The sequence below is a fragment of the Salvelinus sp. IW2-2015 genome, linkage group LG17, assembly GCF_002910315.2.
Source record: "Salvelinus sp. IW2-2015 linkage group LG17, ASM291031v2, whole genome shotgun sequence".
Classification (NCBI taxonomy): Eukaryota; Metazoa; Chordata; class Actinopteri; order Salmoniformes; family Salmonidae; genus Salvelinus; species Salvelinus sp. IW2-2015.
Genome location: NC_036857.1, coordinates 8,685,748 through 8,703,506, shown reverse-complemented (window position 1 = coordinate 8,703,506; position 17,759 = coordinate 8,685,748). Strand labels below are relative to the sequence as shown.

At 42.2% G+C, this 17,759-nt stretch overlaps 1 protein-coding gene across 1 annotated transcript in view; it reads left to right on the top strand.

The window, feature by feature from the left end:
* Positions 1 to 17,759, top strand: part of ift122 (intraflagellar transport 122 homolog (Chlamydomonas)) — a 39,120-nt gene that overhangs the window by 4,890 nt on the left and 16,471 nt on the right. Inside the window, 12 exon segments of the mRNA XM_070448165.1 lie at positions 252 to 454; positions 3,204 to 3,341; positions 3,492 to 3,656; positions 3,844 to 4,041; positions 4,154 to 4,294; positions 4,564 to 4,617; positions 7,187 to 7,372; positions 8,522 to 8,550; positions 8,690 to 8,836; positions 8,838 to 8,855; positions 9,350 to 9,521; positions 12,632 to 12,734. Of these exon segments, the coding sequence (XP_070304266.1) occupies positions 252 to 454; positions 3,204 to 3,341; positions 3,492 to 3,656; positions 3,844 to 4,041; positions 4,154 to 4,294; positions 4,564 to 4,617; positions 7,187 to 7,372; positions 8,522 to 8,550; positions 8,690 to 8,836; positions 8,838 to 8,855; positions 9,350 to 9,521; positions 12,632 to 12,734 (1,554 nt within the window).

Below are 17,759 nucleotides of genomic sequence, written 5' to 3'. Positions count from 1 at the left end.
TGTTGTACTTCTCTTATTAGAATTCAGAAAAGGCCTGTTTTATTCAAATTCAAATCTGTAGCACCTTGCGTGACCTTTTACCTCTTCAGTGCTAGCAGATCTGATGGAACTGGATGGGTGTAAGCAATACGGTGGTCCATTGGAAGGCTATGTAGAGTCACACCATCTGGTCTATTCAGGACTATTGGGGACTGGGATTATATGCCCTGTTCTAACTATGCCTCCTACTTTTGTGCTTTCTTCATGCCCAGTGAGGATCAAGTGCAGAGAGCTTGTGAAGAAGATAGCTATCTACAGGAACCGCCTGGCCATCCAGCTGCCTGAGAAGATCCTCATCTACGAGCTGTACTCTGACGACTCCTCGGACATGCACTACCGCATCAAGGAGAAGATCTGCAGAAAGTTTGAGTGCAACCTGCTCGTGGTCTGCTCCCAGCACATCATCCTGTGTCAGGTGAGACTTATACCCAATCCCAAAATCATACCCTATCACCTACTTCCCCCAGACACACATCTACACTATAGTGGTAGTTGTGTCATATTATTTGCTCACATTAATGTCTGTATTTAGACTAAATACTTTGATTAAAAACTGTTGTCCCGGGATTTGCTTTTGGCTTGAGGCTTTTCTCAAACACTCCGTTATAAGCATCTCCCTAAAGTGCCATACCAACACAAACTATTTGGCCTGACTCAATAACACTGGCCTGCAGAGACATCGTCTCATGTAAATTATACTAATGCATCAGTGACAGATTGCGAAAGACCCTGCCGAGAGACATTAGCATGCTGTTATCATAATTGAAACCCAGTGAATTAGCGGTTAGCGCTGCGTCGCTACTCCAAAACACCCTAGAGAGAGAGGCCAGAGATGGATGGTTAGAGCCAGTGGTCGTCCAGATGTTTCTTCCTATCCTTCTTATAGGCTCCAGCTGTATCTGTGCTCCTTTAGGGCAGGGGTGGCAACAGGCGGCCCGTGGGCAAAAACCAGCCCCCAAGTGTTTTTTTTATTGGGACCCCCAAAGTMTTTGGTAAAAAAATAAATATKAAATCTTTTTTTTCTTCTTTTTGGTGGGGGATTTTATTTTTGTTGTTAAAAAAGACTGTACAATTACCATGGAAATCTGTTCCCAAGTATTTCCACGAATAAAAAAAGAGACATTATGTGATCATGTCTCAATGTAATCCAATACAACCTCTGTATGGGCTTAGTTGTGGTCAATTTCCAGTGTACAAATTATTATAATTATTTCCCGGCCCCCYACCATCCGCTCTGATAAAAATCGGCCCGCGGCTGAATCTAGTTGCCTATGCCAGCTTAAGGGTGTAGGCTTCCTATTTCGCAACACTGCATCCTTCTCTCATGCTGCCAAACATACCCTCGTAAAACTGACTATCCTATTGATCCTTGACTTTGGCGATGTCATTTACAAAATAGCCTCCAACACTCTACTCAGCAAATTCAATGCAGTCTATCACAGTGTCATCCGTTTTGTCACCAAAGCCCCATATACTCCCCACCACTGTGACCTGTACGCTCTCGTTGGCTGGCCCTCACTTCATATTTGTCGCCAAACCCACTGGCTCCAGGTCATCTATAAGTCTTTGCTAGGTTAAGCMCCGCCTTATCTCAGCTCACTGGTCACCATAGCAGCACCCATCCGTAGCACGTGCTCTAGCAGGTATATTTCACTGGTCACCCCCAAAGCCAATTCCTCCTTTGGCCGCCTTTCCTTCTAGTTCTCTGCTGCCAATGACTGGAACGAATTGCAAAAATCACTGGAGCTGGAGACTCATATCTCCCTCACTAACTTTAAGCATCAGCTGTCAGAGCAGCTTACAGATRATTGCACCTGTACATAGCCCATCTGTAAATAGCCCACCCAACTYCCCCTTCCCCATATTATTATTATAATTTTTTTTTTTGCTCCTTTGCACACCAGTATCTCTACTTGCACATTCATCTTCTGCACATCTTTCAGTCCAGTGTTTAACTGRMAAATGTTAATTATTTTGCCAATATGGACTATTTATTGCCTTACCTCCCTAATCTTACTTAATTTGCACACACTATATATATAGACTTTTCTATTGTGTTATAGACTGTACATTTGTTTATTTAATGTGTAACTCTGTGTTGTTTATGTCGCAATGCTTTGCTTTATCTTGGCCAGGTCGCAGTTGTATATGAGAACTTGTTCCCAACTGGCCTACCTAGTTAAATAAAGGTGAAATAAAAAAAATAGGGACTCTGTCACTTAGTCTCTTTTCCTCAGCCATCAGACAGCCTAAATGAGACAGAGAGGAGTGAGAGGTTACCACCACAGCACTGTGGAACCTGGCTGGATGTCTCTGGTGGTTTCGTCTCTGGTTTGTGTCTCTGTGGTTTGACAGAGAGGAGGAGGGGGAGCAGTCCGGAGTTAACTCGGTGTATTATTTTCCCCTAAATCTGTGTGTGTGACAGAAGKGCTTTAGATCTGTCTCTAATAGCCCTGCTACAGCTTCACCAACTGAGGCTGATGGTTTCTCCGTTAAGACTGTCTAACCTCTGACCGGGCTTTGGTTGTCTGTGTCAAATCAAATCAGACTTTATCTTCACAGAGCATTGGATGAGAATGAAGAATATGGATAGTAAGATTAGAAGGATATATTAAGAGCAAGTGTAAACTATTAAAAGTAGACAAAATGGTGATGAATGAATTACAGTAGTGGCCAGATAATGCATAAAATATACTAAATAGATATGCCTGTGTTTGATGTTCCGGTGTTTTAACATGGTGGTATTTTTACTTTGTCTGGCTACCTAAACTCCTTGCTCCGGCCTAAAGATACGCCACGCCCACGGACGTTAGTTGCTTCTCCGCAATGAGTCTGGATCTGAGTACCTCCCCAATGATTTCTAGAACGCAAACACATTCTAGACATTCTGATTAGTCCCAGAAACCGATGGGTTGGGCCAGATCCAGAACACATATGGGTAAAGCAGGGTTTTGAAAATTCGTAAATGCCTTTGATACTCTGATTGGTTAGAAATTATCCAATCGCTGATGACTTTGTTTTGTACAACACCCCTCATATTGACATCACCACAAATTACTTCAATGATGGCAGAATGAAGTATCTCAGAATCTCAGAATGAAGTACAGTATGTAGTGAGTCGTCAGGCAAATTGTCACTGTCTCCTCTCTGACCCTCCCCTTCAGGAGAAGAGGCTGCAGTGTCTGTCCTTCACCAGTATCAAGGAGAAGGAGTGGCTTATGGAGTCTCTGATTCGCTACATCAAAGTGATTGGTGGCCCACCGGGCAGAGAGGGCCTACTGGTGGGGCTGAAGAATGGAGCTGTGAGTATGACTGACAGACAGACATACAGTACACACAAACTCTTAGCTAACTTACTTGTATTTATCCAGGTTAGTCTTATTGAGATGCTATTTCCTGTGCTTCAATTCAATCAAATCTTGTGGCTCAACTGGTATAAATTTTCTCTTCAGATCCTAAAGATCTTTGTTGACAACCCATTTGCCATCACTCTGCTGAAGCAGTCTACGTCTGTGCGTTGTCTGGACATGAGTACATCCCGCAGCAAGCTGGCCGTGGTGGACGAACACAACACCTGCCTGGTTTACGACATCCACACCAAGGAGCTGCTCTTCCAGGTCAGAGGTTAGGGGTCAAGAGTTATTAAGGCCAAGGTCGAGGTGGRTTCATTTTAAAATTAGGGTTCACAGGTTATGTTTGTGGGGGTAAAGTGTAACATCTCCCTTGTTGTCCCACTCCTTCTTTCCTTCGCCTCCGTTTCCCCTGACTTCCCTCTCTCGGTGATCTTCCTTCCCTACTTCCCAGGAGCCCAATGCTAACAGCGTAGCCTGGAACACCCAGTGTGAGGACATGCTGTGTTTCTCAGGCAGCGGCTACCTCAACATCAAGGCCAGTAACTTCCCAGTGCATCAGCAGAAGCTGCAGGGCTTCGTGGTGGGCTACAACGGCTCCAAGATCTTCTGCCTGCACGTGTACTCCATGTCCGCCGTGGAGGTGCCTCAGGTGGGCTGAAAGAATAATACTTGAAGAACTGAGCTTTATTATCCGCTGTTTAGTTATGTTTCTAATTATATGTTGAATTGACTGGTTTCCCCTTCCTTTCCCTTTTCCCTAGTCGGCTCCCATGTACCAGTATCTGGAGAGGAGGATGTTCAAGGAGGCCTATCAGATCGCCTGCCTGGGTGTGACTGACAGTGACTGGAGGGATCTGGCCACGGAAGCACTGGAGGGGCTCGACTTTGACACCGCTAAGAAGGTCAGACACACACACACATACACACACACACACACACACACACACACACACACACACAAACACACACACACACTTTTCAACCAGGAACCACTGCAATGCTAGTGTCGATCACTAGATGGTGCAGCCTGAAGCTATTGGTATGTTGAACCTCTCTCATCCTCGTTTGACTAGTGTGATAGAATAGCTGAAGGATGTGGTCTGAGTGGATTCTCTGGATACTGTAAGAGTTCCACTCATTCTGTTTACCCGTGTGTCTCTCCCTCTCTCAGGCATTCATCAGAGTACGAGACCTGCGCTACCTGGAGCTCATCAACAGCATTGAGGTACAATATGGCACAGACACACTCCCCTCACATGAATAATGAATAATGGATTAGTCTGAATTGTATAAATCCAAGATCAGAGTTTGTGACTCTAGAAAACAGAACAGACCACATAGCTTTAATCAGGATGGATTTACTGGCTGACCAGAGCTGCCCATGACATCATCAAAGCAGTAGCGGTGCATGGYTAAAAAGCGAAGCCAGAAACAAATGCCATATTACAACATATCTGTTGTGATTATTGCGTTGTTTGCTCTATAACCTGATAGTTCATATGCTTGCGACCGTGGTATATAGACCTAAGGCCGAGTCAATAAGAAGACAGTGGCAAAATAAATTCAATCACACCTTTATTTCATCACAAAACCAGAGAGCAACCTCTGTCCGGTGAAGTCCACAAAGCATATTGCATGTAACCAATAGTTACATGGCCTACAGCATTGTCAAGAAAGTACCTGTTTCTGACATTTTCGGACTACTAAACAAACCTTTGATTTAGAACCGTGGATAGTTACTACAAGTCAACATCATCTAATCACCTATGCTTAGTCTAATACAGTGACAATTAAAAGATACCAACAACTATTTATGGTGTGGCTCTCCATGGCTCTGATTTGTGTGTGTGTGCATTCGTGCAAGTTCAAAAACATGACTCACCCTACTTGCAGAGAAATGCCAATGAATGCCATCCTCCTCTCTTTCATGTTGACGAAACAGTCTATGTACTGTCATACAGTACACACTTTTATATAATTTTTATTTACCTGGCTAAAATGCTTGCTGGCTAGCCTAACTTCCTTTCATGGACAACGTTAGCTAGTTAACATTAGCCTTCTACATCTAGTTACATATTGAACATCCATCCTCTCAGGCCAGGGGCACAATGCAGTTTATGGTTGGATCAGAATCCCCATTATAATCATTGGCCAGTATGGGGAATTAACTAAAACCACATGTCCAAATCCCTGTCTCCATCCATGGCTAATTTAGGAAAGGGCCAATTTTAGCTAGCTAGTCACCGGAGGACAACGACATAACGAGATTCAACAATTTAAGTTGTTTCTATCGATMATGTATTTCTCTGTGATAGGAGTGAAGCCAAATCCAAACTGGCTTCTCTTTTCTTTGGTGTGCCAGGACCATTCACAGTTGAGCTCACTCAGTGATTGGCTATTTTCTACTTTTTTATCAAGGGAGGCCAAATGGTCGCTGGCTTCCCTTGCATTCAATGCTACGGGCTGCAACAATGTCATACTCTTTATGACCAGATAGCTGGCCTACACATACGGAGAAAGAGGAGCGCTGTTTCGCTCGTTCGGATGCTTTCTCTGGAGAGATACAGTATATTTAGCCTCTTGTGAATTTAAGGAAAATTATGAAAACACAGAGAGACGAAAAAGAAATGATTTAAAGATTTTTTTCTTAGTACATTTTTTGGCACCCATGAATACACGCCACTGCATCAAGGCGAGACAGAGGAAGGGAATTGTTGGGATTGCATGCGTTGCCCTGATTAAAGGCCCAGTTGAGTCTAAAACGGAATTTCCTGTGTTTTATATATTTCCACACTATGAGTTTGGAATAATACTGTGAAATTGTGAAAAATATGTGTAAGATCTGTTTGAAAAGACCACCTGTAATTTCAGCCTGTTTTGGTGGGATGGAGTTTAGGCCCGTCTGGTGACATCACAAGCGGTAAATTAGTTAATAGACCAATAAAAAAGAGAGTTCCACACCTCTCGGCCAATAACAGCTAGTTTTCAGTTTTCCCCTCCCCACTCAGACCACTCCCAGACAGTCCTAGCAAAATTCTTGCTTGAGAAATTGCTCTTTGCTAAGAAGCTATTTTGATTGAAAACAATCACAGTAAGGTTCTTAATTGTCACCTAGCAATGAGTTAATATTGAGTTAAAAAAGGCTGCATTGGACTTTCAATCTTTGATTGTAATGTTCTTTTTGTGTGTTGAGTGTAGACATGGAAACAGTGGATCATTGAATTCCACGAAACAGGCTTTGTGTCTGTGTGTGCATACTGTATGAAATACACTGAGTGTACAAAACATTAAGAACACCTGCTCTTTCCATGACATAGACAGACCAGGTGAATCCAGGGGAAAGCAATGATCCCTTATTGATCTTAATTCCAGTCAGTAGATGAAGGATTTTTAAGCCTTGAGACAATTGAGACATGGATTGTGTTTGTGTGCCATTCAGAGGGTGAATGGGCAAGACAAAATATTTAAGAGCCTTTGAACGGGGTATGGTAGTAGGTTCCAGGCGCACCGGTTTGTGTTAAGAACTGCAGCGCTGCTGGGTTTTTCATGCTCAACAGTTTCCCGTGTCAAGAATGGTCCACCACCCAAAGGACATCCAGCCGACTTGACACAACTGTGGTAAGCATTGGAGTCAACATGGGCCAGCAACTCAATATTAGGAAGGTGTTCTTAATGTTTTGTAAACTCGGTGTACGTGAAACTATGGACTGATAGTGGAGTATCAGACTAGGGTGAAACTGACTTCACTTTGTTAGCTCATGTCTTTCTCTGTGTCCATGCTGATGGATTTGCAGGAGAGGAAGAAGAGAGGTGAGAGCGACACTGAGCTGTTCCTTGCGGATGTCTATGCCTACCAGGGGAAATTCCACGAGGCTGCCAGGCTCTACAAGAGGACTGGCTTGGACTCCAGAGCTCTCAGCATGTACACGGACCTGCGCATGTTTGAGTACGCTAAGGTGAGTACGAGTACTCACACACTCGCATAACCTCAAGTATGGCTAAAGGTGAGTGTTAGACATTGGGACATTCACAGACTTTCGATTAATGTTTTTAAAGTGCCTATACTGTACACCCACACACTAATGCACGTTGCACACAGGCTCTACATACAATATGTTCAAACATGTGAGACCTGTGCACACACACACGCGCACACACACACGTTCAAACTACGCACACACACACACAGACGTTCAAACTACGGGATCATGTAGAGGTGATCCCAGCATGTGTTTTCACTCACCGTGTACTTATGCCAAATAGAGGACCTGTACATTGGCAGACCTCCTCCACATCTTTCATCTTCCCATACATCACTAGATGTCTCGCTATATATTATCCCGTCAATACACTCTCGCACACCATTTACATTTTTAAAATAAATAAATACATATTTTTAAGGATTTTTTTTGTTGCCATGGGGCATAGAGAAAAATGTGCAGGTTTATTGCTAATATCATAATATTTTACCATGAGGCTCAGAAAAATTATTGCTATTTTAGAAGTAATTTCCTGCTATTCTATACATTTTTCCTTAAACTGAGTTTTTTTTTGCAGTTTTAAAGCTAATTTCCTGTAATTCTATAAATACATTTCATGGCTTATGATGTGTTCTTATGCTATCTGGGGGACCCAACCTCCACCCCCCCCAAAAATAAAATAAATAAATAATTAAGCTTGGTGGCTGTGGTGTGTATTCTATTCCAATCACTCTCACTCACTATCACTCAGTCACTCAGTCATCATAATCTAATCACTCACTCCACAGACAGACAGACAGACAGACAGACAGACAGACAGACAGACAGACCAGACAGACAGACAGACAGACAGACAGACAGACAGACAGACAGACAGACAGACCAGACAGACAGACAGACAGACAGACAGTAGCGTTACACGTTTCCAAGTGTCAGTGTTGAATGGGAATTCTTTGTTGAAGGGGTCAATTGAAGTTGAGACAATCTCGTGTTTAGTGTGTTTGTGTGTGTGGAGTGGTCACTGTGTGTGTGTTCACAGTACTGAAGCAGATGACACAGGCTAATTCCTTTCCCCTCCCCTGTGTGTGTGTGCATGTGTGTGTTTGTTTTGTGGCTGCTGTATATTTGTGTGGCCATCTGTTCCTCGAGGCCATTTGTTTTAGCGCTGGAGGACACCGGTGGGGAATCCTGGTCCTGTTTATGTGACTCCCTGTCCCCCTCTCAGGCCTGACCAGATGGGCCTGTCTGTCTCTCACTCCTTCTCTTTCTCTCTGTCCCTCTATCTCACCCACCTTCCTCTCTTCCTGTCCTCTGTAGGAGTTTTGTGGGCGCGGCAGACCCTAAAAACACTCGCATGCTGATGTCCAAGCAGGCCGACTGGGCTAAGAACAGCAAGGAGCCGCGGGCCGCTGCTCAGATGTACCTGACTGCAGGAGAACACCTCAAAGCCATCGACATCATCGGAAAACGGCTGGGTCGACATGTGGGTAACAAACACACACACCACACACCACACACACACACACACACACACATACACACATACATACATACATACATACATACATACATACATACATACATACATACATACATACATACATACACACATACACACACACATACCCACACAGCTCTTGGTTCTCCTCTCTTCGTCCCTCCTGTCATGGTGTCATGTGAAAGCGTGGTAGGTGTGTGTGATTGGGAAGCAGGCAGATACATAAGGCTGGTCCTGTGGTCCTATCAGAGCTCCCCAAGGGCTCCCTCTCTGACCCAGTGTCTGCTGCTTGTCAATCACACCCCCACTCTGGCCCAGACCACCTAGGCTAAGGTAGGCCCAGCATAACAAACACAGGGAAAGATTGGTTGGCCCCGTTAAGCTTTATCAGGCATGACAGCTTCCCATACTACACACATTAACAAACATTAACACACACCCTCCCACTCCATCTGATCTCTCCTCAACTCCCCTATCAGGCTGATTGACATAGCCCGTAAGCTGGATAAGGCGGAGCGCGAACCACTGGCTAAGTGTGCGGCCTACTTCCAGAAGCTGAAGCACCATGGTTATGCCTCTGAGACCTACTCCAAGATGGGAGACCTGCAGGCCCTGGTGCATCTGCACGTGGAGGCACGACACTGGGACGAGGTCAGTCAGAATCATTCACATTTCACTTATGGTCCTTACACCTGTTGGACACAGATACAGTATTGTATCTTATTTGGCTCATCAYAAAGTATACCTCATACACCAAATTAGTGGATTCAGCTATTTCAGCCACACCCGTTACTGACAGGTGTATAAAATCTAGCACACAGTCATGCAATCACCATAGACGAACATTGGCAGTAGAATGGCCCGTACTGAAGAGCTCAGTGACATTCAATGTGGCACTGTCATAGGATGCCAGCCAGTCAGATCGTCAAATTAAACATTTCTGCCCTGCTAGATCTGCCCTGGTCAACTGTAAGTGCTGTTATTGTGAAGTGGAAACGTCTAGGAGCAACAATGGCCACAAAACCTCATAGAATGGGATCGCTGAAGTGCGTAGCGTGGAAAAATCGTCTGTCCTTGGTTGCAACACTCACTACCGAGTTCCAAACTGCCTCCGGAAGCAACTATTCGTCGGGAGCTTCATGAAATGGGTTTCCTTGGCCGAGCAGCCACACACAAGCCTAAGATCACCATGCGCAATCCCAAGCGTCGGCTGGAGTGGTGTAAAGCTTGTTGCCTTTGGACTCTGGAGCAGTGGAAACGCGTTTTCTGGAGTGATGAATCACACTTCACCATCTGGCAGTCCGACGGACTAATCTGGGTTTGGCGGATGATAGGAGACCGCTACCTGCCCGACTGCATAGTGCCAACTGTAAAGTTTGGTGGATGAATTATYGTCTGGGGCTGTTTCTCATGGTTCGGGCCAGGCCCCTTAGTTCCAGTGAAGGGAAATCTTAACACTACAGCATACAATGACATTCTAGACGATTCTGTGCTTCCAACAGTTTGGGGAAGGCCCTTTCCTGTTTCACCATGACAATGCCCCCATGCACAATGCGAGGTCCATACAGAAAAGGTTTGTCAAATTCAGTGTGGAAGACCTTGACTGGCSTACACAGAGCCCTGACCTCAATCCCATCGAACACCTTTGTGATGAATTGGAACACCGACTGTGAGCCAGGCCTAATCGCCCAACATCATTGCCTGACCTCACTAATGCTCTTGTGGCTGAATGGAAGCAAGTCCCCGCAGCAATGTTCCAACATCTAGTGGAAAGCCTTCCCAGAAGAGTGGAGGCTGTTATAGCCGCAAAGAGGGGACCAACTCCATATTAATGTTCAGGATTTTGGAATGACGATTTAGCCATTTAGTGTAGGTCTAACCCAGAACACAGAAAATGACACTGCATATTTACTGAAACAATACAAACTGAAACCATGTTCTATAAAACCAGAGCAAAGCCAAGCTAGAGATTTCCTCTAAATCTCTGCCTAGGATGACTAGAATGTGAGAAGCACCCAGCGGTCCAAAGCACTAAAGAGCCTTAGCTAAGAACTTTGATCTGTTTTGACTCAACCGCCCCATCAGAGCAGCGCATACCACAGACCCAGCTAGCACATTTGGTTCTTTGGAAGTTGTGGGAACGTACATTTTTGGTTTCCCATTAGTTCTGGGAACAAGCCATAAATATTTTAAACATTCTGAGAATGGAAGTGAAAGTTTTGCCTCTTCTGGGAATGCACATTTTTAGGTTGCAGGGAGGTTCTGGGAATGTTTTCCTGGCAGGTTTTATTATTGTTCTGAAAACTGAAATTATAGGTTATTTGAAGGTAATTAAATAATGTTCTGAGAATGTTCCAATAAGACTTTTAATAACACAGCTATCTTTGGGTTAACTGTTTGGAACTCCAAGAACAGATAGGACACATGGAAATTAATTTAACTAGGCATTAGTCATGTAAACACATTTAATTTTGTACTTTATTTTGCCACGGCATCCGTGCGATTCGATCCTGTGATCTTCTGTTCTCTGTCCATGGAATTAGTCCACTGCGCCACCAGGATGGAGCTTGCCAATGTTTTTTAACTCATACAAAGCTATTAATTTTTGTCTATTCAAAATAGTCCCCATTTCAATTGAAACAAMCATTCATTCAGTTTAGGTGTGGCCAATTAGTGGGTGTGGCCAACACACCTGAACACACTTAACAAGATAGAGGATAGAGTTTTGGTGACGCTGAAAATGGAATGTATATAAATAACATTCTTAGAACGTTCTTTGAACGTTAATGTTTACCCTTGTTTTTTATGGGTRGTTTTCTTAATGTTCTGAGAACATGACATTAAATACAACCATGAGGAAACCTGCAGAAAATGTTATGCTGAAGTACTGAAATTCCCACAGAAGAACGTAGTTCTTGGAACAATTTGAGAACATTACTTTAAATAGAACAATGAGGAAACCTGTAGGAGACATTACGCTGAAGTACTGAAATTCCCACCTAAGAAACATATGGTTGTCAGAACGTTATGTGCTAGCTGGTTATCCTGCACCATTACCAGAATGTTGTGGGAAGGTTGTGTGCAAAATATCCATAGGACAACCACGCTCTAACCAAGCTCTAAGAAACATATGGTTCTCAGAATGTTATGTGCTAGCTGGGGAGTTATGTAGAAAATACTAAATGTTCTAAGTGTTTAATCGAGTTATGGGTGGAACTGAGAGCAAAAGTATGATTTCCACTGTGAAACAGAGAGAATGCCAAAAAACTAGAACATTAAATCACATTCATGTTGTATGAATCTTGCACAGCGTCTGAGGAGCTTTCTCACCCGTTCATTTGATCCTGAGAGAGAGAAAGGACGAGAAGGTGGAAGGCTTAACGAAAGTCTTGCTATTGGACAATTAGGTTAATCAATCAAGATGACAGGCAGGTATGCCTCTGTAGGCTACTGTCATACTATTCTACTACAGCATGTCACTCAAACAACCATAGCTGCACACTAATTGACCATGACATGAAATCAGTCTAATATGCTAACCTTAACATATCACATTAGTAATGAGCTTTATTAATGTTTTGGCTAGATATGTGTCTGTTTTAAAGCCTGTGTTAATAATCACTAACAATTTCTAGGCAAATTATCCTGGGCATATTGACTCAAAGACACACGATACAGTAAACCTAATAAATATATTAAGTGATTTAATCTGGTTATATGTAAGGCATCTGATTGAGCCCTTCTTCCCCTCTCTCCCCCAGGCCTTCTCTCTGGTGGAGAAACATGCTCAGTTTAAAGATGACGTCTATGTGCCCTACGCTCAGTGGCTGGCTGAGAACGACCGCTTTGAGGAGGCACAGAAAGGTGAGGATGAAGAAAGAGAAGAGCGAGAATGCTCATCCCAATATGTTATAGGAGCTCGATGTTTGATGTTCCCACATTTTGTGGTAACTTTGCCAAGAACATGTTGGCTGAAACATCTTATCACTAGTTTCTATAAAAATCCCATTTTGTGCACCTAACATTGAGCAGACATATCTCAGATCATTCTGGAATCAGAACTATATCAATGTATCATAGAAAACCACAGAGAGCTGTAAGGACATTGTCAGTTTGTATAACATAGGGTACATATGGAATCCATATCAAGTTTGGCCTGTGTTGTTATATCCAAGCGTTCTTCACTACTCCCTCTGCAGTGCTGCTCTCTCTATTCACTGTAAAACATGATCCTCAGTTAGAGACAGAGCAAGTCCTGACTGCTTACAGTGTTACACGCCATGCATATTTCCAATCAGCACTATAACAAGCAACTCTTAATGATGATTACCCATGTGAGCAGAAGAACTGTAATCACCACATGGATTTACACTGAGTGTACATAATATTAAGAACACCTGCTCTTTCCATGACAGACTGACCAGGTGAATTCAGGTGAAAACTATGATCCCTTATTGATGTCACCTGTTACATTCACTTCAGTCAGTGTAGATGAAGGGGAGGAGACAATTGAGACATGGATTGTGTATGTGTGCCATTCAGAGGGTGAATGGGCAAGACAAAAAACAGGGTATGGTATAGAGGTCGACTGATTATGATTTTTCAACGCCGATACCGATTATTGGAGGACAAAAAAAGCCGATACCGATTAATCGGACGATTTAAAAAGAAATGTATTTATTTGTAATAATGACAATTACAACAATACTGAATTAACACTTATTTTAACTTAATTGAATACATCAATAAAATCAATTTAGCCTCAAATAAATAATGAAACATGTTCAATTTGGTTTAAATAATGCAAAAACAAAGTGTTGGAGAAGAAAGTAAAAGTGCAATATGTGCCATGTAAGAAAGCTAACGTTTAAGTTCCTTGCTCAGAACATGAGAACATATGAAAGCTGGTGGTTCCTTTTAACATGAGTCTTCAATATTCCCAGGTAAGAAATTTTAGGTTGTAGTTATTATAGGAATTATAGAACTATTTCTCTCTATACGATTTGTATTTCATATACCTTTGACTATTGGATTTTCTTATAGGCACTTTAGTATTGCCAGTGTAACAGTATAGCTTCCATCCCTCTCCTCGCCGCTACCTGGGCTCGAACCAGGAACACATCGACAACAGCCACCCTCGAAGCAGCGTTACCCATGCAGAGCAAGGGGAACAACTACTCCAAGTCTCAGAGCGAGTGACGTTTGAAACGCTATTAGCGCGCACCCCGCTAACTAGCTAGCCATTTCACATCGGTTACACCAGCCTAATCTCGGGAGTTGATAGGCTTGAATTCATAAACAGCAGAGCTGCTGGCAAAACGCACGAAAGTGCTGTTTGAATGAATGCTTACGAGCCTGCTGGTGCCCACCATTGCTCAGTCAGACTGCTCTATCAAATCATAGACTTAATTATAACATAATAACACACAGAAATACGAGCCTTAGGTCATTAATATGGTCGAATCCGGAAACTATCATCTCGAAAACAAAACATTTATTCTTTCAGTGAAATACGGAACCGTTACGTATTTTATCTAACGGGTGGCATCCATCAGTCTAAATATTCCTGTTACATTGCACAACCTTCAATGTAATGTCATAATTACGTAAAATTCTGGCAAATTAGTTCGCAACGAGCCAGGCGGCCCAAACTGTTGCATATACCCTGACTCTGCATGCAATGAACGCAAGAGAAGTAACACTATTTCACCTGGTTAATCAGCTATGATATGACACCTTGAGTTGAATAAAAATATATTTTGGTTATTGTAAGTGAAGTGGATTTACACCTGATAACAGAATTATGGTTACAAAATGTCATAATTTGACCCTGATCTGTACTACACAGAAATGCATAATTATGGATATGAATGTCATTATCTTCATGGTGATGTATCCTAAATAGGTACACAAAGGTAGAAATATTCAATATCCTTTGCATATTTGGGTATTATCCTACACACTGGCTATTATTGTAATGAGTTCCGCCACCAAACAAGACCACATTTGGTTGGGTTGGACTGGATCAAATCTGAGCCATCCATAGACGTCTACAGTATGTTTAACACGTTTGGACATCAAATTACAGCACTATAGAGTACAATACCACACAGAACAGTAGAGTACACTATAGTTAAGTAGAGTATAGTTCAGTAAAGTAGTGTATAGTTCAGTACAGTACATTATAGTGTACTCAAGTGTGCTCTACTATGTACTGTACTGAACTCTACTGTAATTTTCTTTACTTACTGTGCCTTACTGTAATGTGTTGTCCAAAATCATAGATGTCTATGATTGGTTCAAATTTGGTCCGGTCATCAGATATCTGGACGTTGAAATCAAGGTTGGTCCGGATCGGACCGGAAAACTACATCTGTAGACGTTGAAATCAAGGCCACGGTGGACTGACCAAATTTCAACTACTTTTCAGCATCCATTGACGTCCGGTGTCGGCCGGTGCTCAGTGGGTCAGGATGCTGGTTACAGGAAATAGAAAGAGAGGGGACTCATGGGTAGGTTTACGTGTATTCCAGATAATAGCTCATATTCCAGTTTAGGTCTAAATTAGGATCAGTTTACATGCACCTTTGAAATCCCGCTCATGAGTATCCATCCCTGCATGCATAAATAAACATAATATTCATAATTGTCTGTCATTACTTGATGCTCTAGAATATTAAATAAAGCCACGCTCACCAGAATGATGTCATAAATCAACAGAATGAATATAGCATCCACGATCTAGTTGACATCGGTAAAGTTTTCTCGTTCATTTCTGCTTCTCTCGCGTAGCAAAGACACTTAGGGAATGGGGAGATTTTCCGTGCAAGATTTCCAAATGACATCAGTTTGTTGATTGGTATTAAGAAAATGAAAAGCTGTGAAAACGATCCAACATGTTTTTGAGTTTGTCTTCGATGCATATTTTATGTGGTTGAAAGTGAAATGCTGTCAGCTTTTATGTCGCTGAAAAAAGTTGCAGGGTTAGTCTACACAGCACAGTCCCTAATTGCACATTTACATTTTCTCAAGATGAAAGAAAGAAATCATATTTCTCCACTCCCGTTCCCGAGAAAAAAATTACATTTGGGCTATAGTTTTACAGCAAGAAACACTTAATTCTGCATGAGTTAATATTATAAAAGCCTACATGTGAGGCCTACAGTCAGTCTCGACTTGACTTCAGTTACTATTCCAGCTATTACTGTTCCCATCTGAACTTCAAAGGTGATACTATGCAAAACTGAGCCTGCGCAGACTACAAAAACAACAGTAAACGGGATAAGATGTTTACATGCCACAGTATCCCGTCTAAGATCAGCATATGCCAAACCCGGGATAGGAGCTTATTGGGGTTATTGTAAACGGGATATTATGTTGATAGCGTCAACTCAAAAACACAATACTTGAGTATCCTGGATAATAACGGGATTTTGGTGTGCATGTAAACGTGGTCAGTAAGAGCCAGGAGAGGTGACATTTAATTGTGGGAGAGGTTGTCCAGACTTTTTGCTTTGACCACCAGACGACAGAAAGAGAAAGAAAACAGTTATGAGCTGAACATAACAGTATGTCAGTGGAGAAAAGGGCAGTAGCAGGTGACCCAACTGTGGTTTGTGACTACTATGATTTCCCATTGTAGCCAACTCAATTGCAGAAATTCCGTTACCAAATGTGTTTTAAATTCTGTTACCGATTTGGTAACAGAATTTCAAGTTTTAATCACTTAATAATTCATAAACAAAATTGATATCAGTAACAACACTATAACTAATTGGTAGGTGTACCTTTGCTTGTTACTTCTGTGAACTTTCATTATCTTTAAGCTAGAACATATTGAATGTGGGGTAACGGGACAAGGCACTGTTTCTTAAACTTACAGATGGCAAAAAAAGTGTTTATTAGTTAGCAGGTGTCTTTACTTCAAAATGATTGTGTTTTGATGTATTTCTAATACCCGTTAAGACTTTTTCTGGTAGGTGATGTCTAAGACCCCTTTTCCATATATTTGACCAGAAATCAAAGCCTTTGCTTAAAACTTCTTGTCACTARAGGGGGTGCTGTTTCAACTTCGACATTTTGCGTCTCCAAATTAAACTGCCTCGTACTCAATTCTTGCTCGTACAATATMCATATTATTATTACTATTGGATAGAAAACAATCTCTAGTTTCTAAAACCGTTTGAATTATGTCTGTGGGTGAACCAGAACTCTTTCTACAGCGAAAATCATGACAGGACATGCGAAGGTCAGAAAAATAGTCTCTGATCTCGGATCAGTTTAAAGCTCTGTATGTGCCCTATGGATCGAAATGAACTGCACCCGCCTTCCCCTGGATGTCAGTAACCAATGAGAAGTGGAATGGTGTTTCTACGTATTTCTCAGAGCTTATAAAAGGGCAAGGAACGAGGTGCGCTCTCTTTTCGACTTCCGCCATTACGCAACGCAAGACCTCAGGATAGCATTTTGAAACGCTCAGTTATCGGCCTTAGATATGTCCGTCTGTAATTTAATTCGGTATAGGTGTTAGAAACATCATAACGAAGTTATTTGAAACCGATTTATATCAGTTTATGCGAGTATATTGCTATTTTCGGAATTTTCGTAGTATTGCGTTTGAGGATTTGGACATGTGTGTGCCACGTAGCTACTGTTAGCTGCTAGTTCCGAAGTTGAAGTGGACGTTTTACAACAAAGCAACGATTCTTTTGGACAAAAGGACACCTTGCCCWAGATTCTGATGGAAGCTCGTCCAAAAGTAAGAYCTATTTATGATTTTATTCCGTATTTATGTGGAAAAATGTAAACGCATTTTTTGGCCATTATTGCGGCACTAGTCTGGCTGTAACGCACACTGTATGTCTAGTAACGTTAATTTTAAAAATCTAA